Raw genomic sequence first — 22,798 nt, 5'->3', positions numbered from 1 at the left:
ATCTATATATACAAGACTGATCTCATAAATATCGGTAACATGATACACTATAGTGGTGGTAGTAACTGCTACAATAAAATACAAACCAGAGAAAGAACAAAGAACCAAACAAACACTTCAATAAAGACTTAAAGAGTAGTCTTTGCACCACATACAACATTGTAGTGTCATCAGTCATATGATATCACAGTTTTCGACTACCGAAAAATATCTGTTCACCGCACGCAATGGCTGAAATTCGATTTTCTAGTGATAGAAAATTGCTCATATCTACAATGATTGAATAGCCTCTACCATTATACAAAGAAACCACGATGATTAAGAAGAAACAAAACAAGGTTCATATCAAACACTGAATATTTGGAAGGAATCCACCACAGTTTTCAATCTGTCTTTCATCTTCTCCCATCTCCTTTCATTAGACCCTGTTGTCAAAGTGTAGAACTTTCCTGCAAGTAGACATTTAAACCTGAGTTAAAAAGCCCGTCAGGTCGTTCTGCCTCAACATCCGAACAAGGCCCCATGAACTCCCAAAGCATTTTAACCAGCTGAGTATTGAATCAATTCATCTAAAAGGTTAAATTATAAGAAAGGAGAAATATTTATTAAATTTAGATGATAAAATGTCAAATTTAGGATTGAGAAAAGAGATGCACTGTGATTTTGAAAACTTGCTTCTATCCATCTTAATTGTAATTTCTTTAACGGGAATGCTCCTCCTTTGCTTTCTTTGTACTTTTCACTCATTAAACAACTTTCTAGATTAGTTTGGATAAGTAATTCAAGAAACTTAATTCACCAACCAATTTAAAGAAAATAAACAAGGAGACTTTTCACAATGTTGGAGGGGTGTGGAATGGAAGGGGGAAATGAAATTTAAGAATTTTTTAAATTATTTTATCATGGAAATTTAGGTTATACATAGAGAAATGATCCGTTAATCATCGATGCTTAGTATGCTAAGCCCCGGTGACATAATACTTCAATTAATTGGTGTATTATTTAATTCGTGAGACCTACCATGAACTAATTCACCAATTAATTGGTGTGCCATCTCATTAAACATATTCTTTGAAAAAAGATTACAAACTGTAAAAGTGTTACCGTTGGAAACAGGCTCAGGAGAATATGTAATTGTCTCTTTATAAAAATGTGAGTAATTTATAGCAGGGCAAGCGTTCTACTTAAGTTAAACACTAGAATAAAAAGACAACTAAAAAAATCTCACCTCTGATGCTTCAATAAGCTTTGTCTTTTGAGTAGGAGATGCCAAGACCTTTTTTATTAGAGTTTCAGCAATCTAGAACCAAGACGTCAAATCATCATCCGCAATAGAAAAATGAAAATCAGAAAGAATGCATAAGAAAAATGAGTAAGAAAGAAATACAATAGAATGTGTTCCTTTCGCCATAAACATTGATGAAAATCATAATAAACAGTAGTTTGCAACCTGTTGTGGGGGTCCAAAATCACGGATATCGGTTTTGCTTGTTGGGATTAAATTTACACTAACACTTTCTAGAGGTTCAATAACATCTTTGAAGACCTTGTCTTGACCTTCAACGACTACCTCCTGGCCAAGAAATAATAATAAAACATCAGTTGTAATTAAAGAAGGTATCACGATGATGAGTAACAAAGTGGCTAAGGTGCAAAATGAACTATGGAACCTAAGCTATTAGAGAGTGAATACAATTATTTATTTAAATTTACTCTTCAACATGTCCTGCCACTCGTAGACCAGAAATTTTTAAAGCCTAACATGTGCACAATTGTTATAAATGTGTGGCGGTGAAATATGAAAAACAATATTGAATTACTTCATCTAAAAGCTTAAACTGTTATAGAGGGAACATGTTAAATAATTTAAATTTTGTCTTCAACATAAACTAAAACATCCAAAACAAAGCAAGTGCAGTAAATCGAAGAAAAAGTTATGAGACTCACCTGCCACCCAAAGGGATACAAAAAGGTATATCCATCCTTCTTATCCGTGACAGACAGAAATCCTTTCTTTGTTTCGGCAGCAACTGAGCCATATCAACAATATATTCTTAGCAATCAGCCATAATTGTTCCATGATACGAAAGGATAAACAGATAGCCTCATTTTATCTTCCCTAAGCTCAAGGAAAAAGAAAAGAATTCATAATGGAGTAGGGGGAGAGAGAGAGAACCCACCCCTGAGACAAATATACAGAGAAATAAGAGAATGTAAAGAGGGGGGAAATAAAGTTTTCATAATTGATGGACTGAAAATCCGATAAAGAAATTCTAAAAATGATAACATACACGATGTTGTACGGCGGGACAACAAGAAACACGAGGCAATTGTTACCCCAGTAGCAAGCAGCTGGCGTCTAGCAAGGCTATCTGTCAGAAACAAGGGAGAAGAAAATCTATAATCCAACTTAACAAAGAAGAAAGCTCAGTAAAAGAGAAGACGTCAGATATGCAAACACACGTAAAGGCACATAAAAAGAGAGGGAGGGAGAGTTCTTAAGTAAAAAAGCTTTTTCTAAATATAAGAATCCACCTGTGTCTAAGTGATGGGAAGCAATTGAAAGCATTTGCTATTGTAATATCAAATAATTTTCTATTCAACTCATGCATTGCAAGAGTGAATCCTCCAAGTAATAAAGACTTGTTGACAAAAGTTCAGTGCTAGACACAAATTTGGAGTTATGATATATACACACACACACACTGGTCGTTGTCACGTGTGTTGCACGAGTTTTGTATTTATTTTGTTTTTATTAGTGTATGAATTGTAGAGTTTTGAATATTGTTGAAGAAGTCGGAGCTAGCAGTATTTAGGAACGTTCCTTAAAATTTATATAATTAACTGAAAATACCAAGTTGTATGGAAGAAGAGATACCAAAAGTAAACAAATTATTATATAGAAAAGATAACATATTTATGTCAATTTCTAGATGATATAACAAAAAATTTAAAATATGTTAAAATTTTTTAAAACCTCACAACAATATTATGTCACTCCCAAATTAATACAAATTATACATAAATAAGAAATGAATGAGCTTACATCAATTGTTTTGCTAGCATAGTTTGACGCGTTTGATACTGATTAACTAATTTTGACACGCGTTTGATAACCATGTTTGGAAAATAGATAGAAGATACCCAAGTTTGAGCACAAGTCCTAATAATCCAAGAGGTTCTTCAAACCCTAGCCAAACACATGAGCACCATCTTCCCCTAACCACTTAACACATTGTTGACTACTTCTATGTTTTGGTCTATACCAATATAGAGACAACATATGACGAAATCGTGAATATAGATTAGAAAAAGGAAGAGGCAGAACATAATTATTAATATAGTAGCAGCATATAGTACTATGATAAATAAAATACTCTAGTTAAAAATTTGGGAATTTTATAAAGTCACAACAAATTTGTTTCGCACAAAATGGGATTCTAGACAAAAATATAGTTCTACTAATACAATATTCATTTTATAAAGATGTGTTGCTTTCAAGTTAAATCTTGACGAAGTGAACTACCGGTGATTAGTTAAAACCATATAAAATTTAGCTATTTTCAATAATAGAAATCAAAGTGCAAGATTTGAAACTTCATCCATAAACTTGTCATTTTTTATAGAAATATAGTTTGTACTTCTTTGGTTTCAATTTAAAGATTTCACATACTTGTCATTTTTGACATCTTCAACTACCTTCAATGCAATTTAGTCTAATATGCTTATAAGGCCCTTCTTGTAGCAAGATGTTTGGAAATGCTTATAAGCAATGTGGGTTCCTAATCATTTTAAGTCAATGTTATAACCATTTTCAAGTGTCAATTCTCTTTCAGTGCTTGTGACAACTTTGCCCATGATTGTAAAATTATTGTTATAATATTTCCCCTTAAATATTGCAATGCCATTTATATTCTTGAAAAATATTCAGATGTTAATGAAATGTGTTCCAACTGATTTTGTAGTTTCTGAGCTCTGTTGCTTTTGTGTCAAACATAGTTGCAAGAAACTACTTCTAAAACAAGCCGTAATATTAATTCCACAGAGCCCTAATATTATGTCTATTCTTTGTTTCATTTCTAGAACAGGGTGACCTAAACAAAATTAATGGAAATACCTTGTATTTAATGCAGTATCTTTGGGTTGTTTTGACTTTGAGTCGGCAAGCGAGTTCATATATTCAACTTCCTAGTTGTCAAAATTTATGTGTACTCGTATAGGTTTCAATTACCTGCTTTATCTTATAAGATTAATCCATTATATTACATTTAGGAAGAAATTCAGACAAGAGATGGTGCTTTGAGGTACAGTAAGGAAGCTAAAGGTGCAAATGGTTCATATGCTAAAGAAAGGAAGTATAATTGAGAAATCATTGGATAAGCTGAAAGAAACAAGCACGGTGAGAATGTTACCATTCTTTATTAGACAAATAAAATTTGTGTGTATGATGCCAGGCCAATGAAATTATTTATGGTTTGAAATAAATAATACTTATTCAAAATTAAGGCGTATATTTTTTTTTTTTACTAACTCGTATATATTCTTAGGATTTTTATCATTTCGTATAATTCTTAGAACTTATCAATAAAAGGAAACATACATGGAAAAAGAATATGAATGCTCCCAATAAGATTCAAAGAACTGTTCTCTAATTTTTTTGGATATTTATATGCAATGTGTCTGTAAAGATAATAGTTGCTCAAACCCAATGGGAAATATATCTTACGTTCTTCTCTCTCTCACCCTCTTTGGCTTCTGTGGACCTTTGTGGTGGGTTTTTGATTTTGGAATTTATAGCAACTCTTCTAGTAAATTACTTTCGACCCAAGTTCGGACAGGAATGTAAGGCACCAAAAATATATCTGCTGCAAACTATAAATATTAGTATACTTTAAGGAAGCGTATCCGCATCTCATACAAGATAGTGAGTAGTGAATATACATCTCATACAAGATAGAGAGTGATGCTGAAGTTTCTTTTCTTGTCAAAGTAAGGAATAGTTTAATTACTACGTTTGCTAACTTGCAATTTCACTCTTAGTGAAAGTTTTGATGTTAATGAGTAGGATGTTTGACAAGGCACTCAGCTTCGGAGCATTGGCACTCTCCATGTTGCACGGAAAGTGAACTCTCTGTTCACTCCAAAGTACACCGAGTGTTTTCTCTGCACGAAGAGTGTACTCCATGTAGCACAGAGCAAGCACAGTTTTTGGAGAATTTTTTTTCTTTTTTCTCCTTTCTTTAAGCTAAGAACTCCAATTTTCCGATTTTTGGAGAAATTTTAAAGTTGTCCCTTTTTGATGAAATTTTAGTCAAATTTGATTGGAAATGTGTCAATGAGCAAAAATCAGCAGCAAGCAATTTTAGGTAAATTCCTTCATTTAGGCCTTAGTTTCTGCGTTGTTTCATTTTTAGAAAGTTTTGTTTTGGTTATATCTCGATGAATTTAAATCGGATTTGAATTTTGTTTGTTAGAGAATAATCCTTTAGATTAGGACTCTCGATTTTTGACATTACCTTGATTTTTTCCATTTTTGAAAAAAAAAAAAAAATCATCTGAAACATTGAGGTAACAAGTGAATATAACACTGTAGCAATTTTTTTCATCGTAGAAAATCTCCAAATAACTCAATTTCCAACCACCCACATTCATCACCAAAAAACCATGAGATTCTTCAAATGTAATGTGATTATAAGGATCCAAAGCACCCACCCAGTATTTCAATCAAAAAGATCAAAATAACGCTTATATTTTCAACGAATTCCTGCAATTAAGTAACAGAAAGTCACAAAAAAAATAGACCCAAAATAAAAATTCAAAAGGGGATTCAAAAAAATCCATTAAACTTCGTAAAACAAACACCTGTAACCACTAAAATCCAAATAAGAAAAAGAAGGTATCGGAGACGCAAAAGAAAAGGAACAAAGAAGGAAGGTGAAGAAGAAATCAAAAGTTATTGCACCAGTTGAGTGGATGAAGTGAAGTGGTCTGTGAAAATGGAGAAATATTACAGTGGATGTGATGGTTGCAATGAATTGGCATGTGAAAATGAAGAAATGATTGACAACAATACGACGTCATTTTTCTTTCCACGATGAAAAAAATGTGCTACAGTGTGATAAAATAGAAGAATTCACTGTTCCTAACTACAGTACCTTCCCATTCCCTTTTTTATATAGTGATATAAACACACACACACACACACAAACAAACATATCTAGGAGAAAATAACTAGTTCGTATACCAGTGGGAATGGTGCAATTGTCTGATATGACACTGCAGAAACTTAAACAAGCAAATACGAAAGTCTTTGCTGTTTAATTATTATCTTGATAGAATACACAAATTAGTAGCCAAGCTTTTAGGATGTAGTTTCTTATTTTGAACAGTGTTACCATAATTCATTATCTTGCACAGTTAGGAATAAGACTTAGTTGTTTGTTGTTGTAATGCAATACAATAAGGGCCTTTTTTGGTATGTAGCTAATCAACAACAAATAATATTTGAAGTTCTTTTCCTTGAAACATTCATACTGTTCAATCTAATAAGTTATATAAAAACAAACAAGAATGTAGCAGGTAGTTGCTCAAGTTAAGTTAGGCAACCAAGATGCTAAGTTAGATTAATTAAGATCTTCATGTTCATCATCCTAAAAATTTACTCAATTGGGAAAAGCAAATGCAAAACCCCACATACCTTGGCAAGGAGAGTTTGACGCTGAAGGAACTTGTTCTGACCTCACATAAAAGATCACGTTTCTTCGGAACTGTCCATGCCTATAAAGACCTAGCTGATGCATAAATTTACTTCTATAAATACAAAAACAATGAAACATGTAATCTACGATCCAAATGCAGAGAGAGAATGCGGACTACAACCTGAGTGGATGCATTTGGCAACAACGTGAGATTGATTGATGAGTTAAGCAAAGACACCATTTCTGTTTTAAGCTACAAAAATGAAATATATAATCAACAACCGAGAAATTAAAATTTAAGCACGCATAAAAAAATCTTATAAGTAGTAAAACGGCAATAATTCAGTCAGATGATTTAAAATGGTAATAATAAGAAATTTTCATTTTAAGTATATGTAACAAACCACATAGTACTTGAAGACTCCAGATAGAGACTCATTTGAGAAGACCAGTCTAGAATATGAATGATTGTTTTAGCTTTTTAGGCAAATCGAATTGCTTGTTTGAGCTTGTTTATTCTCCAAACAACATAAAGACAGCTATGCCTTAAAGCTTTTCGATCGAGCCTCTTATCTTGAATACAGTCCATCACCCTAATAAGGTTTGGGATCTGAAACCATAGACTCGAAGGTTCTATGTTAAAAAGTTAACTTTATTAAGAGAAGTAGACTTCTTCGTCCTATCACTTTGGTGTAGGGTCTTCATAGATATTGATAGACTCCTACCACGTACCTATTCTAGAAGGACCCAAAAGGATTAAGAAGAATGTGCAGCAACTGATTCTGTTACTATGGCAAGTTGTGGTGTATGCGTAATTAGAAAGAATCTACATAAAGTGGCAACCAATAGTGATATAGGAGAGAAAATCAAGTAGAGAGCGTGGAGAGACTAGCCCTCTCGAATGGTTGTGTTTTCTTTTGTAGTATTGTAGTTTTTAGTTTCATCAATAAAATACAACATTTTATTTCTATTATGATATTGTTCATCAACTGCAATCGAATTCCTAACAAAATGGTATCAGAGCAGCTGAGATCAGGAAAAATGACTTTCAAAGATCGAGTGGTAGCCTTGGAGACGAAAATTAATGGAATTCAGCTGGGAGTACAAGAAGATTTGAAAACATAAAATTTGAAACAAAGAAGGCAATGTCTATCATGATAGAGAAGTTTGATTCCATGATGAAAAAAAGGGACGAGCAGGGGCGAAACAAGGTCCAGCAGCAACATCCCCTGAAACTATCTTCAATTATGGAAGTGTTGGATTTTATGTACAATAATAAAGAGATGAAAAAGAAAATCAATACAAGAATTTACATAGTTTGACAGTGTGCCTACGTCCATGAGAGCGAAACAAAAATAATGTTTATTCAGTGGTAAAAAGTAGGCGCTCCGCTCCGGCATCGGCCTATTTGATCCAGAACCTGTGTTCCACTTTATATGAGCTACATGCACAACAATTTCTACCTTGGCGAATATTCGCCCTTTAGGAGAAAAAGCATAACCTGAAAAACCACACCATTTATGACCAATGGGTTGGGACACATCCTCTCTAACACCTAGAGATATTAATTAAGTTCAAACAATACTTGACCCTATCCATTGTGATTAGCTTTGTCACGATGTCTGCTGCATTCTCTAAGGTATGCACTTTCTTCAACAACAGCTCTTCTGAAGTAACCACCTCTCTTATCTTATGAAATCTCATATCAAGGTGCTTAGTTCTTACATGATAAATCTGATTCTTCGCTAGGAAGATGGTGCTCTGACTATCACAGTACAGTTTCATTCCATCTTGCTTGATCCCAAATTCCCTTACAAGCCCTTTCAACCACAATAATTCCTTGACTGCCTCAATTGCTGCCATGTACTCTGCTTCAATTGTAGATAAAGCCACAAGTGACTGCACCATTGATCTCCAACATATGGGCTCACCTGCAAGTGCAAAAACATAACCTGTATGAGACCTTCTGTCATCCAAGTCCTCTGCATAATCTGCATCTACGTATCCTTTAACTAAAATATCACCATGTTGTCTCTCAAACATGATCCCGCACTCCATTGTACATTTCAAATACCTGAAAATCCACTTTACAGCTCTCCAATGCTCTCTACCAGGATTAGCCATATGCTTACCAACCACACTGACTGCATGTGCTAGATCTGGTTTGGTACACACCATTACATATATCAAACACCCAACTGCGCTGGCATAAGGTACCTTTGACATCTCTGCAACTTCTTTTTCATTCTTTAGGCACTGATTATTAGACAATCTGAAGTGATTTGCCAATGGCGTAGCAACTGGTTTTGCATCTGACATGCTAAACCTCTGTAGCACTTTCCTCAAATAATTTTTCTAAGACACCTATAATTTTCTGGCTTTCCTATCTCTGTTGATCTCCATGCCAAGAATTTTCTTAGCCAGTCCCAAGTATTTCATATCAAACTTACTGCTCAACAAAGATTTCAATTTGTCTACCTCATCCATGTTCTTAGCAGCATTTAGCACGTCGTCCACATACAACATCAAGAAAATAAATGAGTTATCCTCAAAAACTCTGTAGTAAACGCAACAATCATCTCACAACGATGTAGCCAATCTGAATTATATGAGAGTCGAACTTCTTGTACCATTGTCGTGGAGACTGCTTAAGCCCGTATAAAGACTTCATCAGTTTACACACAAGATTCTCTATTCCTTGTTCCAAAAACCCTTCTGGCTGCTCTATGAAAATCCATTCCTCCAAATCACCATGAAGGAAAGCAGTTTTCACATCCAGCTGCTCTAACTCCAAATCAAAATTAGCCACCATTGTCAAAACAATCCTAATGGAGGTGTGTCTGACGACCGGAGAGAAAATTTCATCATAATCTACTTCCTTCCTCTGTGAGTATCCTTTGCTACTAATCGAGCATTGTATCTTTCTTCTTCCTTTTCTGACATTGCTTCTTTCTTTCTGTACACCCACTTACACCCTATCTATTTCTTTCCCTCTGGAAGCTCCACCAAATCCCAAGTATCATTTTTATGCAACGACTCAATTTCTTCCTTCATAGTCTCTATCCATTTACCCTTCTCCTGACTACCAATGGCATCCTGAAAAGTTATAGGATTGCTATTGCTGGTAATGAGCACATAAGAAATCGAATCCTCAAATCCATACTTTGCTGATGGCTTGATAGTGCGACGTGGTCTATCTAAGGCAACACTATGATAGTGCTCCACCTCTGACCCAAAACTATCCGCTCCCTGAGCATTAATTTCAATGTTAACATTGTCTAGCTCTACTTGCACCACATGGCTCTTACCTCTGCGCTCGTCTGATTTGAATTTCTCTTTATCTGGAAAAGCTTTAAGCTTGAATGCTTCATCAAATACTGCATCCTTACTTATCACCATCTTGCTTACCTTTGGATCCCAAAACTTGTAGCCCTTTACACCTTTTACATAGCCCAGAAAAATGCATTTTCTTGATTTCGGATCAAGTTTGGATCGCTAATCACTAAATACATGTACATAAGTTGGACACCCAAATACTCTCAATTCAGAATAATCAACTTCATCACCTGTCCAAACTTCCTCTACAACTTTCTCATCTAGTGCTGCTCGTGGTGATCCGTTTATGACATAACATGCCATGTTCACTGCTTCTGCCCAAAAACTCTTCAAGAGCCCTGCATTCAGCCCCAAACATCTTACCCGTTCTACAATTGTTTTGTTCATCCTTTCCGTTACACCAGATTGTCGTACGAAGGAGGAAGTGAGTACAACAAAATTATTACCTTATCTTCATCATCAAACTTGATTTCAATTCGCAATAGATCGCTAATAATTTGATTGAACACATTAAAGTGTTGAATCAGATCCGTACCCTCCAGCATCTTTAGCCCGTACAGCCGCTGCTTCAGATGTAGCTTGTTCGTGAGAGACTTCGACATATAACGACCCTCCAATTTCTCCCAAACCCCCGTCAGAGACTCAACGTCCATGACGTGATACATGATCTCGTTCGCCAAATAAAGCCGAATTGTACCAACTGCTCGAGCCTCGAGCTCTTCCAAATCAACATCTGATGTGCCCTCTGACTTCTTTCCAGATAGTGCCTTCACCATCCCTTGCTGCACCAACAAATCCTTCACCCTTCGCTGCCATAATTCGAAATTCCCTAATTCGTCGAACTTCATCACATCGAATTTTGCAATCGAAGAACTCGCCATCTGAACCTTGCTCTGATACCAATTGAATTTTATGCGCAATAATAAAGAGATGAAAAGAAAATCAACACAAGAATTTACTTGGTCCGGCGATGTGCCTACATCCACGAGAGCGAAGTGGATGCGTTCTGCTCCTCTCACTCCAATCCGGTATCGACCTACTTGATCCAAGACCTGTATTCCACTCTATATGAGCCATATGCACAACAGAAAGTACACTTGAATCGAATGAAATTAGGACAATTACAGTTAGCTTGAATCGCAGGGAGGAATCATGGCAGGTGAAGTAGCGAGGTCGAAGAAAATGCCTGTTTCGCCATTGTTGACACTTCAAGAAGATGTTGTGGAAGGGAATGGAGTCAATGGGTTCAAACAAGGGATTCGGATAGAAGGAAAGATGCTAAAGCCTAAAGGGATGGGCCAAACTATGGAATTAGCCCAAAGAGTTAAGGACTGCAATGAAGGTCTAAAGCAGGCCCAATTTAATTCATGCCCAAATATGAATTTCAACTCTCACCCTTTCCCTTGTCAGATGAATTACAATCACAGCCTAACACACATTGTTGTCCCAAACACCACAGCGATCACCATATAGCCACCCACGCCAATGGAAAATGGTCCTCCTCCAATTAAGAGGTTATATGAAACTCAAGTGTTTAAGAAATCTATGGTGAAGGCATTAAAAAATGGAGGGCAGGTGGTATTACTGGACTTGGGAAATTTGAAAGTACAAATTGAAGAGACAGAGACAAAGCATCCCAGCTTAATTACGCAAGTACTGCAACAGTATCACTCGATATTGGCAGCTTCCTCGCTTGTTTCGATCGAGAAATTCAAAGAGGATATTGAATAGAAGGGTTTATGAAATTAGGTGGTTGTTACTGCTTGTTCGCAGGTTGGAAGCCACCAGTGGGAACATGATAATTTTCAATGCTGACGAAGGAAAAATTTCTAGCAATTGGAATGGTTATGTCACCCCCAATGATGTGTCCGAATTGATTGATCAACAAATTGGGAAAGGAGAGATCATTGAACGAATCTGGAGGGGCCGAGTTGATGCACATGTTGAGAAAACTGAAAAGGTTGATCCCAAATTGGATGGAATCGGGTAGGAAGGTAGAGTTAATTGAAATCTTATCATTACCATCACCAAGAGAGAAAAGGTCTTTTTAGGTCGTGGAATGGATCTCCGTGAATTGGCCGAAGCAGGAGAAGAATAATAGAAAATTAATGGGTTAATAGCACAAAACGTCCCTACATTTGACACTTATTGCGAAAAAATCCCTACGTTATATTTTTTTGCATTTTTGTCCTTATTTCAACGTTCATTGTAGAAAACGTCATTTTCATTTTGCATTTTTGTCCTTATTTCAACGTTCATTGTAGAAAATGTCATTTTCACCATTTTTGAATATAAAAGGACCAAAAAACCCTCCAATTAAAAAAAAAAAAAAAAAAAAAGAAAAGACAAAGAAAGAAGAAATTGTAATCTTACTCCTAAATGTTTTAAAAAGTGCAAGTAAGACCAAATAATTATTAAAAGGCCTAATAGTACAAAACATCCCTACGTTTGGCCTATAGTGTGCAAAACGTTCATACGTTTCAAATTGATGAAAATGACGTTTTCCGCAATGAAACGTGAAAATTGGAATGAAAATGCAAAAAAAAATTGAAGCGTATGGACGTTTTCCACAAGAAATGTCAAAAGTAGGGACGTTTTCCGCAAGAAGTGTCAAACGTAGGGATATTTTGTGCTATTAGGCCTTAATAAAATTGAAACCATTACCAAACTGCTGAACCTCCATACCATTTCCAAAATACCATCACTCAAACTCTGACAGCACCACCTATTCTGGAGATATCACTCACCAGGACGCTTCTCTTCATGATCTATTCTTCTCCAAATGGGACTGCCACCTTAGAAATTAAAAAACTTCGACCAACCATCGCCCAAATCATCGAACCTCCATACCACTGAACCATTTGTTGATATTTTAAGACCATGAAGAGAAGCGTCTTGATGAGTATAGTCGATTGGTATGTTGAAAATGACATGAATTTCTTTAGAACAGGTGGTGCCGCCAGAGTTTTGGTGATGGTAGATGGTATGGAGGTTCAACGGTTTGGCAATGGTTTCACTTTTAATAAGGTCTAATAGCACAAAACGTCCCTACGTTTTACACTTCTTGTAGAAAACGTCCTTACGTTTGATATTTCTTGTGGAAAACGTCTATACGTTTCAATTTTTTTGGATTTTCATCCATATTTTCACGTTTCATTGCGAAAAACGTCATTTTCATTAATTTGAAACGTGGGGATATTTTGCACACTACAGGCCAAACGTAGACGTTTTGTGCTATTATACCTTTTAATAATTATTTGGACTCACTTGCACTTTTTAAAACATTTAGGAGTAAGATTGCAATTTATTCTTTATTTTTCTTTTCTTTTTTTGGTTTTATTTAAATATGAGGGTATTTTGGTCATTTTACATTCAAAAATGGTGAAAATGACGTTTTCTGCAATGAAACGTTGAAATAAAGACAAAAATGTAAAAAAATGAAACGTAGGGACGTTTTCTGCAATAAGTGTCAAATGTGAGGACGTTTTGTGCTATTAACCCGAAAATTAATGGATTTCGTAGGCTTGGACTGTGATGAGAAACTGGGCAATATTCAACAAATGGGGTTGGGCCTTATTAGGGAGCAAGTCCAAAGAATGGAAGGCCGCAATGACTCTATGAAAGACCCAGAAGGATGGAGAAGAATGTGTAGCAACTGATTCTATTATTATGGCAAGTAGTGGTGGATAAGTAGTTAGAAAAAATCAATAAATAAAGTGGCAACCAGTAGTGATGGGGGAGAAAAATTGAGTAGAGAGCGTGGAAAGACTTAGTCCTCTCGAATGGCTATGTGTTTTCTTTTCCAGTATTGTACTTCTCAGTTTCATCAATAAAATACAACATTTTATTTCTATTATGGTATTGTTCATCAACTGCAATCGGTCCTAACAGATATCCAATTTGATTGCAAGGATACAACCAATATTGAGATAGCCAAGTCATCAACTATTCTAGAGTATTGCGCGTAGTAGCGTTGTAGTAGGGAATGCCAATAAGTCTGAGGAGAAGGGGAATGTAGGATTCGTTCAATTACTGAGTTTTAGTTAGGGGAGGGGAGAGACCGGGCCTGTCTGATAGCCTTGGTTTTGTTACCAATTCTATTGATTCACTATTCAATAACAAATTACTTTGATCTTCCATTGTTCATCAGCGATAGTTATAATTCATAAAGCTAGCTTACTGTTTTTCCTATTACATAACTGAGGCCTAATTTGATACTATTCAGCGGGTTTGAAGCACTTCATCAGGATCTTCCAACCACCAAGCAGCAGTAACAGGGGATCTGAAGCACAGCAACAAGGATCCTATCAGGTCCATTCATGGAAGGACCCCTCTCCCACTTTGAAATTTTCTCTTCGTAAATTTATACGTTATGTTGGTAAATCAAGATTGAAGTTGTATACTCAGCTAGTTGCTTAAAGGGCTCATACATAACTAAGGTTTTCTAGCCTAAGTTTTTCCTAGAAAAGAAGTTCACATTTTTAAATCTTGATTCTAGAATTTCCAGTGCAATCTTCTTCAGTCTTGTTTACATAAAACTTAAATTACAGACAAGATGAACATGAGTACAAAATTAAGGAGTTTAACTTGAATATGAGCTTAGCCTTGGGTTAATATAACTTAACAAGCTGAACACATGAACTTAGCTATCCCAAGTTAAATTGAGGATTTTAGTTTGAGCTACCTTATTGGAGCAGTTAAACAAACATGAAGAAGTTCATTCTCCAGCTCTGATGAAAACCAACATACGAACAACACCTGTACAGTCTAGTTTAGCTTATTTATGGCCCAAAATAATAAGGCCAAGGTAGTAGCAGAAGTGGGATTTTAAGATTTTTCGGGAGACGGAATAAAGACTCATGTAATTCCTCCTTATCAGCACTCTGGTTCTTTTTAAGAGATGGAAAGCTCACAGTTTAACGTAAAATGAAATCGTCGAAAAAACAAATGGTGACTTATCAAGGTTCTTTAATCATGGAAATGCACAGGTGTCTCTGCGAGAAGAGGCAAAATTGGATTCATGTTATTCGCCAAAATAGTTGGAACTAGGAGTTTAGACCTATTACATTGGCCTTTGAATCAGAACTGTGATTAATAGAGACAAACGGGAAAATTCATATTTCATAATGAGAGGTGAAATTCTATGATTCGTGAAAGACAAACACATGTGCAAAAGCATGTGGTAAGAATGTTTCCATTAATCAAGAATGAAAATTAGGAATCACATACATTTTAATACCGTCCTATTCTCAACCATAGACGATGCCAACCACTTCAATATTAGTAAAGAGTCTGTATCTCTATGCTTAAAAGGAACAAGGTTGGGCTTCTTTGCAAGCATTAACTCGCACGAAATGCAGTCTTTGGTACTCAGTATTGCACCTAATAACAAACTCTTTTTCTTTGTAGTTCTTTTCCAGCTACAATCAAGTGAGCCAAACTTACTACCAAGGTGTATTATTAGAAGAAGAATTTGAGTTTCCTAATCCAATCAACTCTAACCAACCAAAAGTTAAACTAAGAACTGTGAAGCACATTTGCATTTAGAGCATGTTTAGCAAAGATTAAAATAAGTAAAAGTTCCTTTGAATTAACTTCTTGTTTCCAAACAAGCAACTCATTAAAATATCTTACTTATTTTTAATTATTTGAAAACATATTATTATTTGTACTTGTAAGTGAATTTTTTAAGCTGTAGACATAATGCCAGAGGATAAGAGTAATAGCAAAGTCTGAACACAGAATGAAATACCAGTTCTGTAACAGAGAAAATGCATAACTAATCATCTCCATGTTAATAACAAATTTACCTTTCAGCAAAACTACGTTTTTTGTCGCCGGAATTCTGTCTTTCCCAGTAAAGTCAGAGCTGTCAGTCACCGGCACGGGTCAAAATGAAAAGGAACCGCTTGGTTGTTCCTCTATCTATCTTCACACCCAATCTGAAATCTCCCTCCTCCCTCTGTACCACCCGATACACATCATGATACGAAATTATCATTATACCCCATACAACGCAAAGAAGATTTGTTTTGCTATATACCCATTTTCGTCTTTTCAGTTAGTAATACACAAATCACGCCTCTTCATTTCTTGTACCATTTTAATTGATAGTTTTGATTGACAAATTCACACTTACAACCCGCTTGGTACAATTTTTTTCAAAATACATTTTTCTCTCTCTTCTTTTCAATCACATATTTTTTATTAAAATAATATTACACGTAAATTAAAAAAATTTCCTTATTTTTTAACCATACATTTTCCATTAATTTACTATTCAACAATATATTTTTCAACAGTAATTTGATATTATTTCAATCACACATTTTTCAATAAAATAATATTACACGTATATCTAAAAAAATTTCTTATATTTTAACCACACATTTCTCATTGATTTGATATGAATAATAGATATTTTTTTCTAAAATGTGGCTCAAACATGGACTAAGTTAATTCTTTAACACCATCATCACAAATTTTTTGCCTCAACTTAATCTATCATAAAAAAATGTTAATAACATCTGGCGAAACAACATTATTCTAAAAGAAGTGGATCATAGCCCCTATTACAATCCCATTCTTCAAAAACTCATTTTTTTAAAATTTATTTTCAATCACACATTCTTCTATAAAAGAATTTTACATATACTTCAAAAAAATTTCTATTTTTCAATCACATGTTCTTAAAAAAAAAAATCACTATTTTAAATCACATTCCTCTAAAAAAATAAATAGGCCTCAAATATAGGTATAATTTAGTTGCATCGAGGTAAAAAAAATGAAAATAAACTACCTCTAATAACTAACTCGAGAAATTACTTCGCTCCTATTTGGCCCTATTTTTCTCCAAATAATTTATAAATTCCATGGACGAATAAAGGATTGAAAAAAAAAAGAAGAAGAAGAAGAAGATGTTTGACAAGTCTACATGTATTTATAAGCTTAAATAAACAAGGTTAAGGACCCGTTTGGCATGGATTTTGAGAAGCCAAAAATGAGTTATTGAGATTCAAAAACTGCTTTTGAACTTACTTATTTTATGATTTTTTTTTTTTTTTTAGATAGCATAGCTTTTAGATAAATTTGGTTTGTCCATTTGGCCTTCATTATTTAGCTCCCCGTTTGAACTACATTATTGTAAAAATGAGAATTAAAAATATAGTGGTTATGAGTCTCACACAAATAATAAAAAGTCAAATATGGTAGTTTGATGTGATAAATAACGATCATATTTTTATTTTATTAAGAAAATAATATGGCTCAAACAGGGATTTAAAAAGTTAATGGTTGAAATATTATTTTTTTTAAAGCTTTGTTTGTCTAAAATTCTATCATATTATTTTTTTAACAATTTTTATTTTTAATCGCATATTTTTCATTAAAATAATATTACACATAAATTTTTTCTCATCTTTTTTAAAGGTTGAAAAAGCGGTAGAGTGGAGAAGTAGTGGACAGCCAACAAAGAATGATTGGACAGCACAAAGGTACAAACATGGGTCTTTAAAATAGTCGCCTAATCATATTACCATAGTATGCCATCTGTCAAGAGTCAAAGTTCCGACACGTCTTCCCTTCTATACGCCCTTCTTGTGCCGCTAATGCCGGTTCCCGCGTGACACCGGAGTTCGTTTCCTTTTTATTTTTTATATTTTCCGCGAAAAATAGAAATTTCTAACATTGCATTGACATTTCTATCCCAAATAATTTAAAAGTCGGTCTAAACATTACACGTAAACGAAGTAGGGTTGAATTGGAGTCAAACGGAGTAAAAACTAATAAAAGAGCTTGTTTGGTACAGCTTAAAAGTCAATTAAAATTAATTTTTTGACCGTTCTTTCACTATTTCAGTCATCATTTTTGAGAGCCTATTTGAGAACGATTTTGAGAATTAATTTTTTGACCGTTAAGATAAAATGGTCCACCTGTGATAGAAGAAGTCAAATATGACTGCTGAAATAGTGAAATAACGGTCAAAAAATCAATTTTTGGGGGTAAAATCACTCACAAACAGGCTCTGAATTCTTCTCTCACATGTAAAACTCACTTTATTTCTAACGGTCAAAAAATCAATTTTCAAAATTCCTACCAAACAAGCACAAAAAGAGGGGTAAAAAGGAAAGAGAAGACTAGAAATTTGAAGTGTCGATAGATTATTGACTTGTTATAATAGATTATGAATTTAAGTTTTTATTATATAAAATTAAATCAATTTTCAATTTTTCTAATTGAACTAGTCGTTCGATTTTGTCGACTTTACTTTTATGCCAACACTCGATGATCTTCAATCCTTTATTTGACTTGTCAATATCCAAATTTATTTTGGAAATCATATCTCTATTATTTTGTGTATAACACCTCCACGACCCAGATACTACTCATTACATTGTATTTGATATTTTTAATTGAATAATTATCTAATTTAAGATTGCTTGAAGTATTTCTGTTAGAGAAATAATCGTTAAACTATCACTACCATCTAGATCGTAATAATTCTCTCTAAACATATTTTTTACTCTTTATTAATAGATTCATTTTGAAATAGTAGATTATGAATAACGTGTGTAAAAAATAATGAAAAAGTTTTGAGTTTGCTTATAATATTATTTTATTAAAAAAGCTATTATTAAAAAGAAAAAGAAATTGAAAATAATGAGATCAAACACAGCTATATCATTTTAAAATATTTCAAAATGTTTGGCAAGAGTCATATTTTTTAGCGTAAAAATAAGAAATGACTAATCTATCTATAAAATATTTATTTATATGCACCCCACATGGGGTAATCGAATTGGTGGAGTAGGTGAACGCGGAGAACTTTGATTACGAGTTCGATTTCCCTTAACAACATTTTCTCGGTCAAACCTGTCGCACAGGACTTGCCTAATGCGATTTACCTGGCTGGCATGATTTGCAAACTATTGTATCAATTCGAGAGTTTATCCAGTGTGCATCCAAAAGATAGAAACTGCTGGTTCCCTCGTCATAAAAAAAAATATTTATTTATATGCAAGTTAATAACTGAAGTAATAAATTTTCTTAATTTATTTTAACACTAGCCACCTCTCTCTCTCTCTCTACACCTGTTGTCTCACGTGCCGCCGGTGCCAACCCGCGCCTTCCTTATTCAAGAGTTTCACTTTCAACGCGACTCAATCACTCCCCCCACGCAACCCACCCCCACAAAATTCAGCTACATATTCACCCTCTTCGCCTCCTTAGATCTCAATATCTCTTCCTTTCTCCCAAAACCCAGGAACCTCAAGAAAATTCGGCGATGGCAACAGCCGATATCTCAAAATCATCCCCGGCTTTGAAAGATGAGCTAGACATAGTAATCCCCACCATCAGAAATCTCGATTTCCTCGAAATGTGGAGGCCATTTTTCCAGCCATACCATCTGATCATAGTCCAAGACGGAGATCCCTCAAAAACCATCAAAGTTCCGGAGGGTTTTGATTATGAACTCTACAATAGAAATGATATTAACAAAATTCTGGGCCCAAAGGCTTCTTGCATTTCATTCAAGGATTCTGCTTGCCGTTGCTTTGGCTACATGGTCTCCAAGAAGAAGTACATCTTCACTATTGATGACGATTGCTTTGTAAGATTCAAACTTTAATTCTTAAAATTTTCAGTTATTATTATTATTTTGAATATTTGATCTGGATGTTCTGTTCTTTATTTTGTGCATTTTTTTATGTTTTATAGGGGTTGATCTGTTGATTCTTTTTTATTTTTTTGGGAAGATCTGTTTTTTATTGTGGTGTTCTACAAATTTTTGGTGTCAAAGATTGGAACTTAATTTTCTAAATGCATTTTTGCTTTTTGTATCAAATTTACCTTCGAAGATATGCTGTAATTTAAAATGTGAATTAAACTTTGACAAAACGAGGTTTTCAAGTCCATGTTTTTCGAATTTTCATTCTTTTCTTGTGCATTGTTATGTTTTATAGTTGTTGATCTGTTCATCCCTCCGAAGATCTAATTCGGTTTGGTGTTCTAGTGACTTTTGAGTCAAAGATTGGATTTTTTACATGTGGGGTCCTATGAGTTTTTTCACTTTTTGTTTAAAATGTATATTTATTTGGTGTAGTTCAAAAATGTAAATTTTTCTTTTCTTTGGTTTCAAGATAATGGGATTTGGCATTTTAAATCTATTGATTGTTTTTGAAATCCAATTATTAGATTCATTTTTATGTAAGTATTGAATATTGGTTTGTACATTTGCATTATGGCTTCTTCTGAAGATTTTTACCCTTTTCAATCTGTGTTTATTGATGAGATCTTTGGTGGTCGACCATTTTTTCTGTGATCGGAACTTTCGTCTGTGAATCAAATGGTTTAATGGATGTGGTTCTCATGATCTGGCTCTAGTGCTGACCCAAAATTAAGATTTGAGTCTAATGTCTATGAATAAGTTCTTCTCGGAAGGTTAACTTTAACTTCTAGTGCATGTTTTGGTATAACTATCTTTTAAAGGAAAATGCAATCAGATTGTCAGAAATGGTTCTTCTTATCCTTCAAATCTTTCTCTCGACTTTTTTCCTTCGTCAAATTTTAAGATTGTGATAATTGTTTCAAGCGCCTATAGACTCCTAGCAGCATTTCCAATTCCCGTAGAATATCCTTGGTACACAAGAGTGAAGAAAACTAATCGATATAAAAATGCAGTAGACAAGATAACTCTTTTGGTTGATACTGTTATTAAGATTCACCGCGAATAAGGAAAGCATTATTGATACACTTTACTGACTTGTGCATGAAATGTTTAATGCTGGGTCCCATTTTCTGTTGTTTTGATGTCTAATCTCTATTGATGCACAGGTTGCTAAAGATCCAACGGGCAAGGAAATTAATGCACTCGAGCAGCACATTAAAAACCTTCTCACCCCTTCAACTCCATTTTTCTTCAATACCCTTTATGATCCCTACAGAGAAGGTGCAGATTTTGTGCGTGGATACCCGTTTAGTCTTCGTGAAGGTGCACCGACAGCAGTGTCACATGGACTCTGGCTTAACATCCCAGATTACGATGCACCAACCCAGCTTGTCAAGCCTCGTGAGAGGAACACAAGGTACACAGCCCCGTTTTCATAATTTTCTGCTGGTTCATTTGTATTTTAGGTACGGAATCTTACATTTCATGTTATATTTCAGGTTTGTTGACGCAGTTATGACTATTCCAAAGGGAACCCTATTCCCAATGTGTGGCATGAACCTGGCTTTCGATCGGGAGCTAATTGGCCCAGCCATGTACTTCGGTCTCATGGGTGATGGCCAGCCAATTGGCCGCTACGATGACATGTGGGCTGGCTGGTGCACCAAGGTATTTCTATTTCATTTGTACCATTTCTAGAGGGTCTAAAACACTGCTGGTCATTAAACTCTGCCTTTTGTTTAATGACTGGCCTCCTGGATTCCTGTCACGTCCCCAAGATAACACATGACCTCCCCTTAAGAGAGAATTAAGTTGAAGGGATGTGATAGAAATTCATGAGGGTAAAATGAGTTAGGCTATTTCAGAGCAGACATTATGTATGATATATAGAGATCGGATCGTTAAAAAATATCATCAGTTAATTGTTTTCTTTCTCTGCATAGGTGATCTGTGACCACTTGGGATTAGGAATCAAGACAGGCCTGCCATACATTTGGCACAGTAAAGCCAGCAATCCATTTGTGAATCTTAAGAAGGAATATAAAGGTATCTACTGGCAAGAAGAACTGATTCCATTTTTCCAATCCGCAACCCTTTCCAAGGATGCCGACACTGTTCAGAAATGTTACCTTGAACTCTCCAAACAAGTCAAGGCAAAACTTGGCAAGGTTGACGAATACTTCAACAAGCTTGCTGATGCTATGGTGACCTGGATCGAAGCTTGGGACGAGCTCAACCCGACGTCTGGAGTCTCGATCGGGGTACCCAACGGCACTGCCAAATAGAGGAACACAGCTGATAGTGTTACCACTCTCTTTTGACTGATAAATTAGTTAATCCATGCTGAGACTATTAGCTTATTTTCTGAGGATCAGAACATGAATTATTATTTATATTTTGTTTTGCTGCATCGAGAATTATATTAGGAGATGTTATGTAAGGTGATTTTTCTCATATTCAATATGATTTTGGACCAGTTTTCATTTAGAGTGTGTTTGATTGGCATGGAAAATATCACCTAGAAAAAAAATGTTTTCCATATTTTGTGGAAAATAAAAATCACTTCTACCCAAAAAAAATGTTTTCCTTAAAAATAAGGAAAATTAGGTATATTTTCGAAAGTTGGAAAATATTTATCATAGAAAAAAATAGTAATAAAACACTCTAAATAGGAATTTGGGTTGAAAACTAATATTTTTCATGGAAAATAAATGTAATCAAATACACCCTTAATGTATTTTCACCCTTGTGCTTTCACTTTATCAATTAATTTTAAGGACAACACAAAATCAAAGTTCAAGAAGCTTAAACAAGTTGTTTGGGTTGTCTAAAGTTCAAACGTACAATGGAATTACAATATTAATATTTTTAAATGAGTAATTATAAATAAATGAAGAGACTAATTATCAAATGAGACAAACTCAAAAAGTGTTAAGAGTGAACATTTGAATTGCTTTTCAATCACAATAGGCAAACACCTAGTCATCAAAAAGGGGGTTAATTTCATTTTTTTGTTGCACTTTCGGTGATATTAGTGAAGTAGCTAATAGCGTAACTTGAAGCTTAGTAACCCAATTGTAACAAATTAAAGTTGAAT

General features: G+C 34.7%; 2 protein-coding genes across 2 annotated transcripts; one reads left to right on the top strand and one right to left on the bottom strand.

Moving 5' to 3' along the window:
* Positions 1-1,198: 1,198 nt before the first annotated feature.
* LOC111383391 (psbP-like protein 1, chloroplastic) lies at positions 1,199-16,005 on the bottom strand. Its single transcript, XM_023007498.1, has 7 exons — positions 15,845-16,005; positions 6,880-6,951; positions 6,698-6,791; positions 2,292-2,372; positions 1,948-2,030; positions 1,451-1,573; positions 1,199-1,300 (listed from the first exon to the last, which is right to left on the bottom strand). The coding sequence occupies exons 2-7, from the start codon at positions 6,937-6,939 to the stop codon at positions 1,214-1,216; spliced, it is 528 nt and encodes a 175-aa protein (XP_022863266.1). The 5' UTR covers positions 6,940-6,951; positions 15,845-16,005; the 3' UTR covers positions 1,199-1,213.
* A 3,182-nt stretch (positions 16,006-19,187) lies between these two features.
* Positions 19,188-22,188, top strand: LOC111383385 (UDP-arabinopyranose mutase 3-like). The gene is made up of 4 exons (XM_023007493.1): positions 19,188-19,644; positions 20,868-21,118; positions 21,201-21,369; positions 21,645-22,188. The coding sequence occupies exons 1-4, from the start codon at positions 19,318-19,320 to the stop codon at positions 21,984-21,986; spliced, it is 1,089 nt and encodes a 362-aa protein (XP_022863261.1). The 5' UTR covers positions 19,188-19,317; the 3' UTR covers positions 21,987-22,188.
* The last annotated feature ends 610 nt before the right edge of the window (positions 22,189-22,798 follow it).

This window comes from Olea europaea, unplaced genomic scaffold (assembly GCF_002742605.1).
Source record: "Olea europaea var. sylvestris unplaced genomic scaffold, O_europaea_v1 scaffold2673, whole genome shotgun sequence".
Lineage (NCBI taxonomy): Eukaryota > Viridiplantae > Streptophyta > Magnoliopsida > Lamiales > Oleaceae > Olea > Olea europaea.
This window is presented reverse-complemented; position numbering and strand designations above follow the sequence as displayed.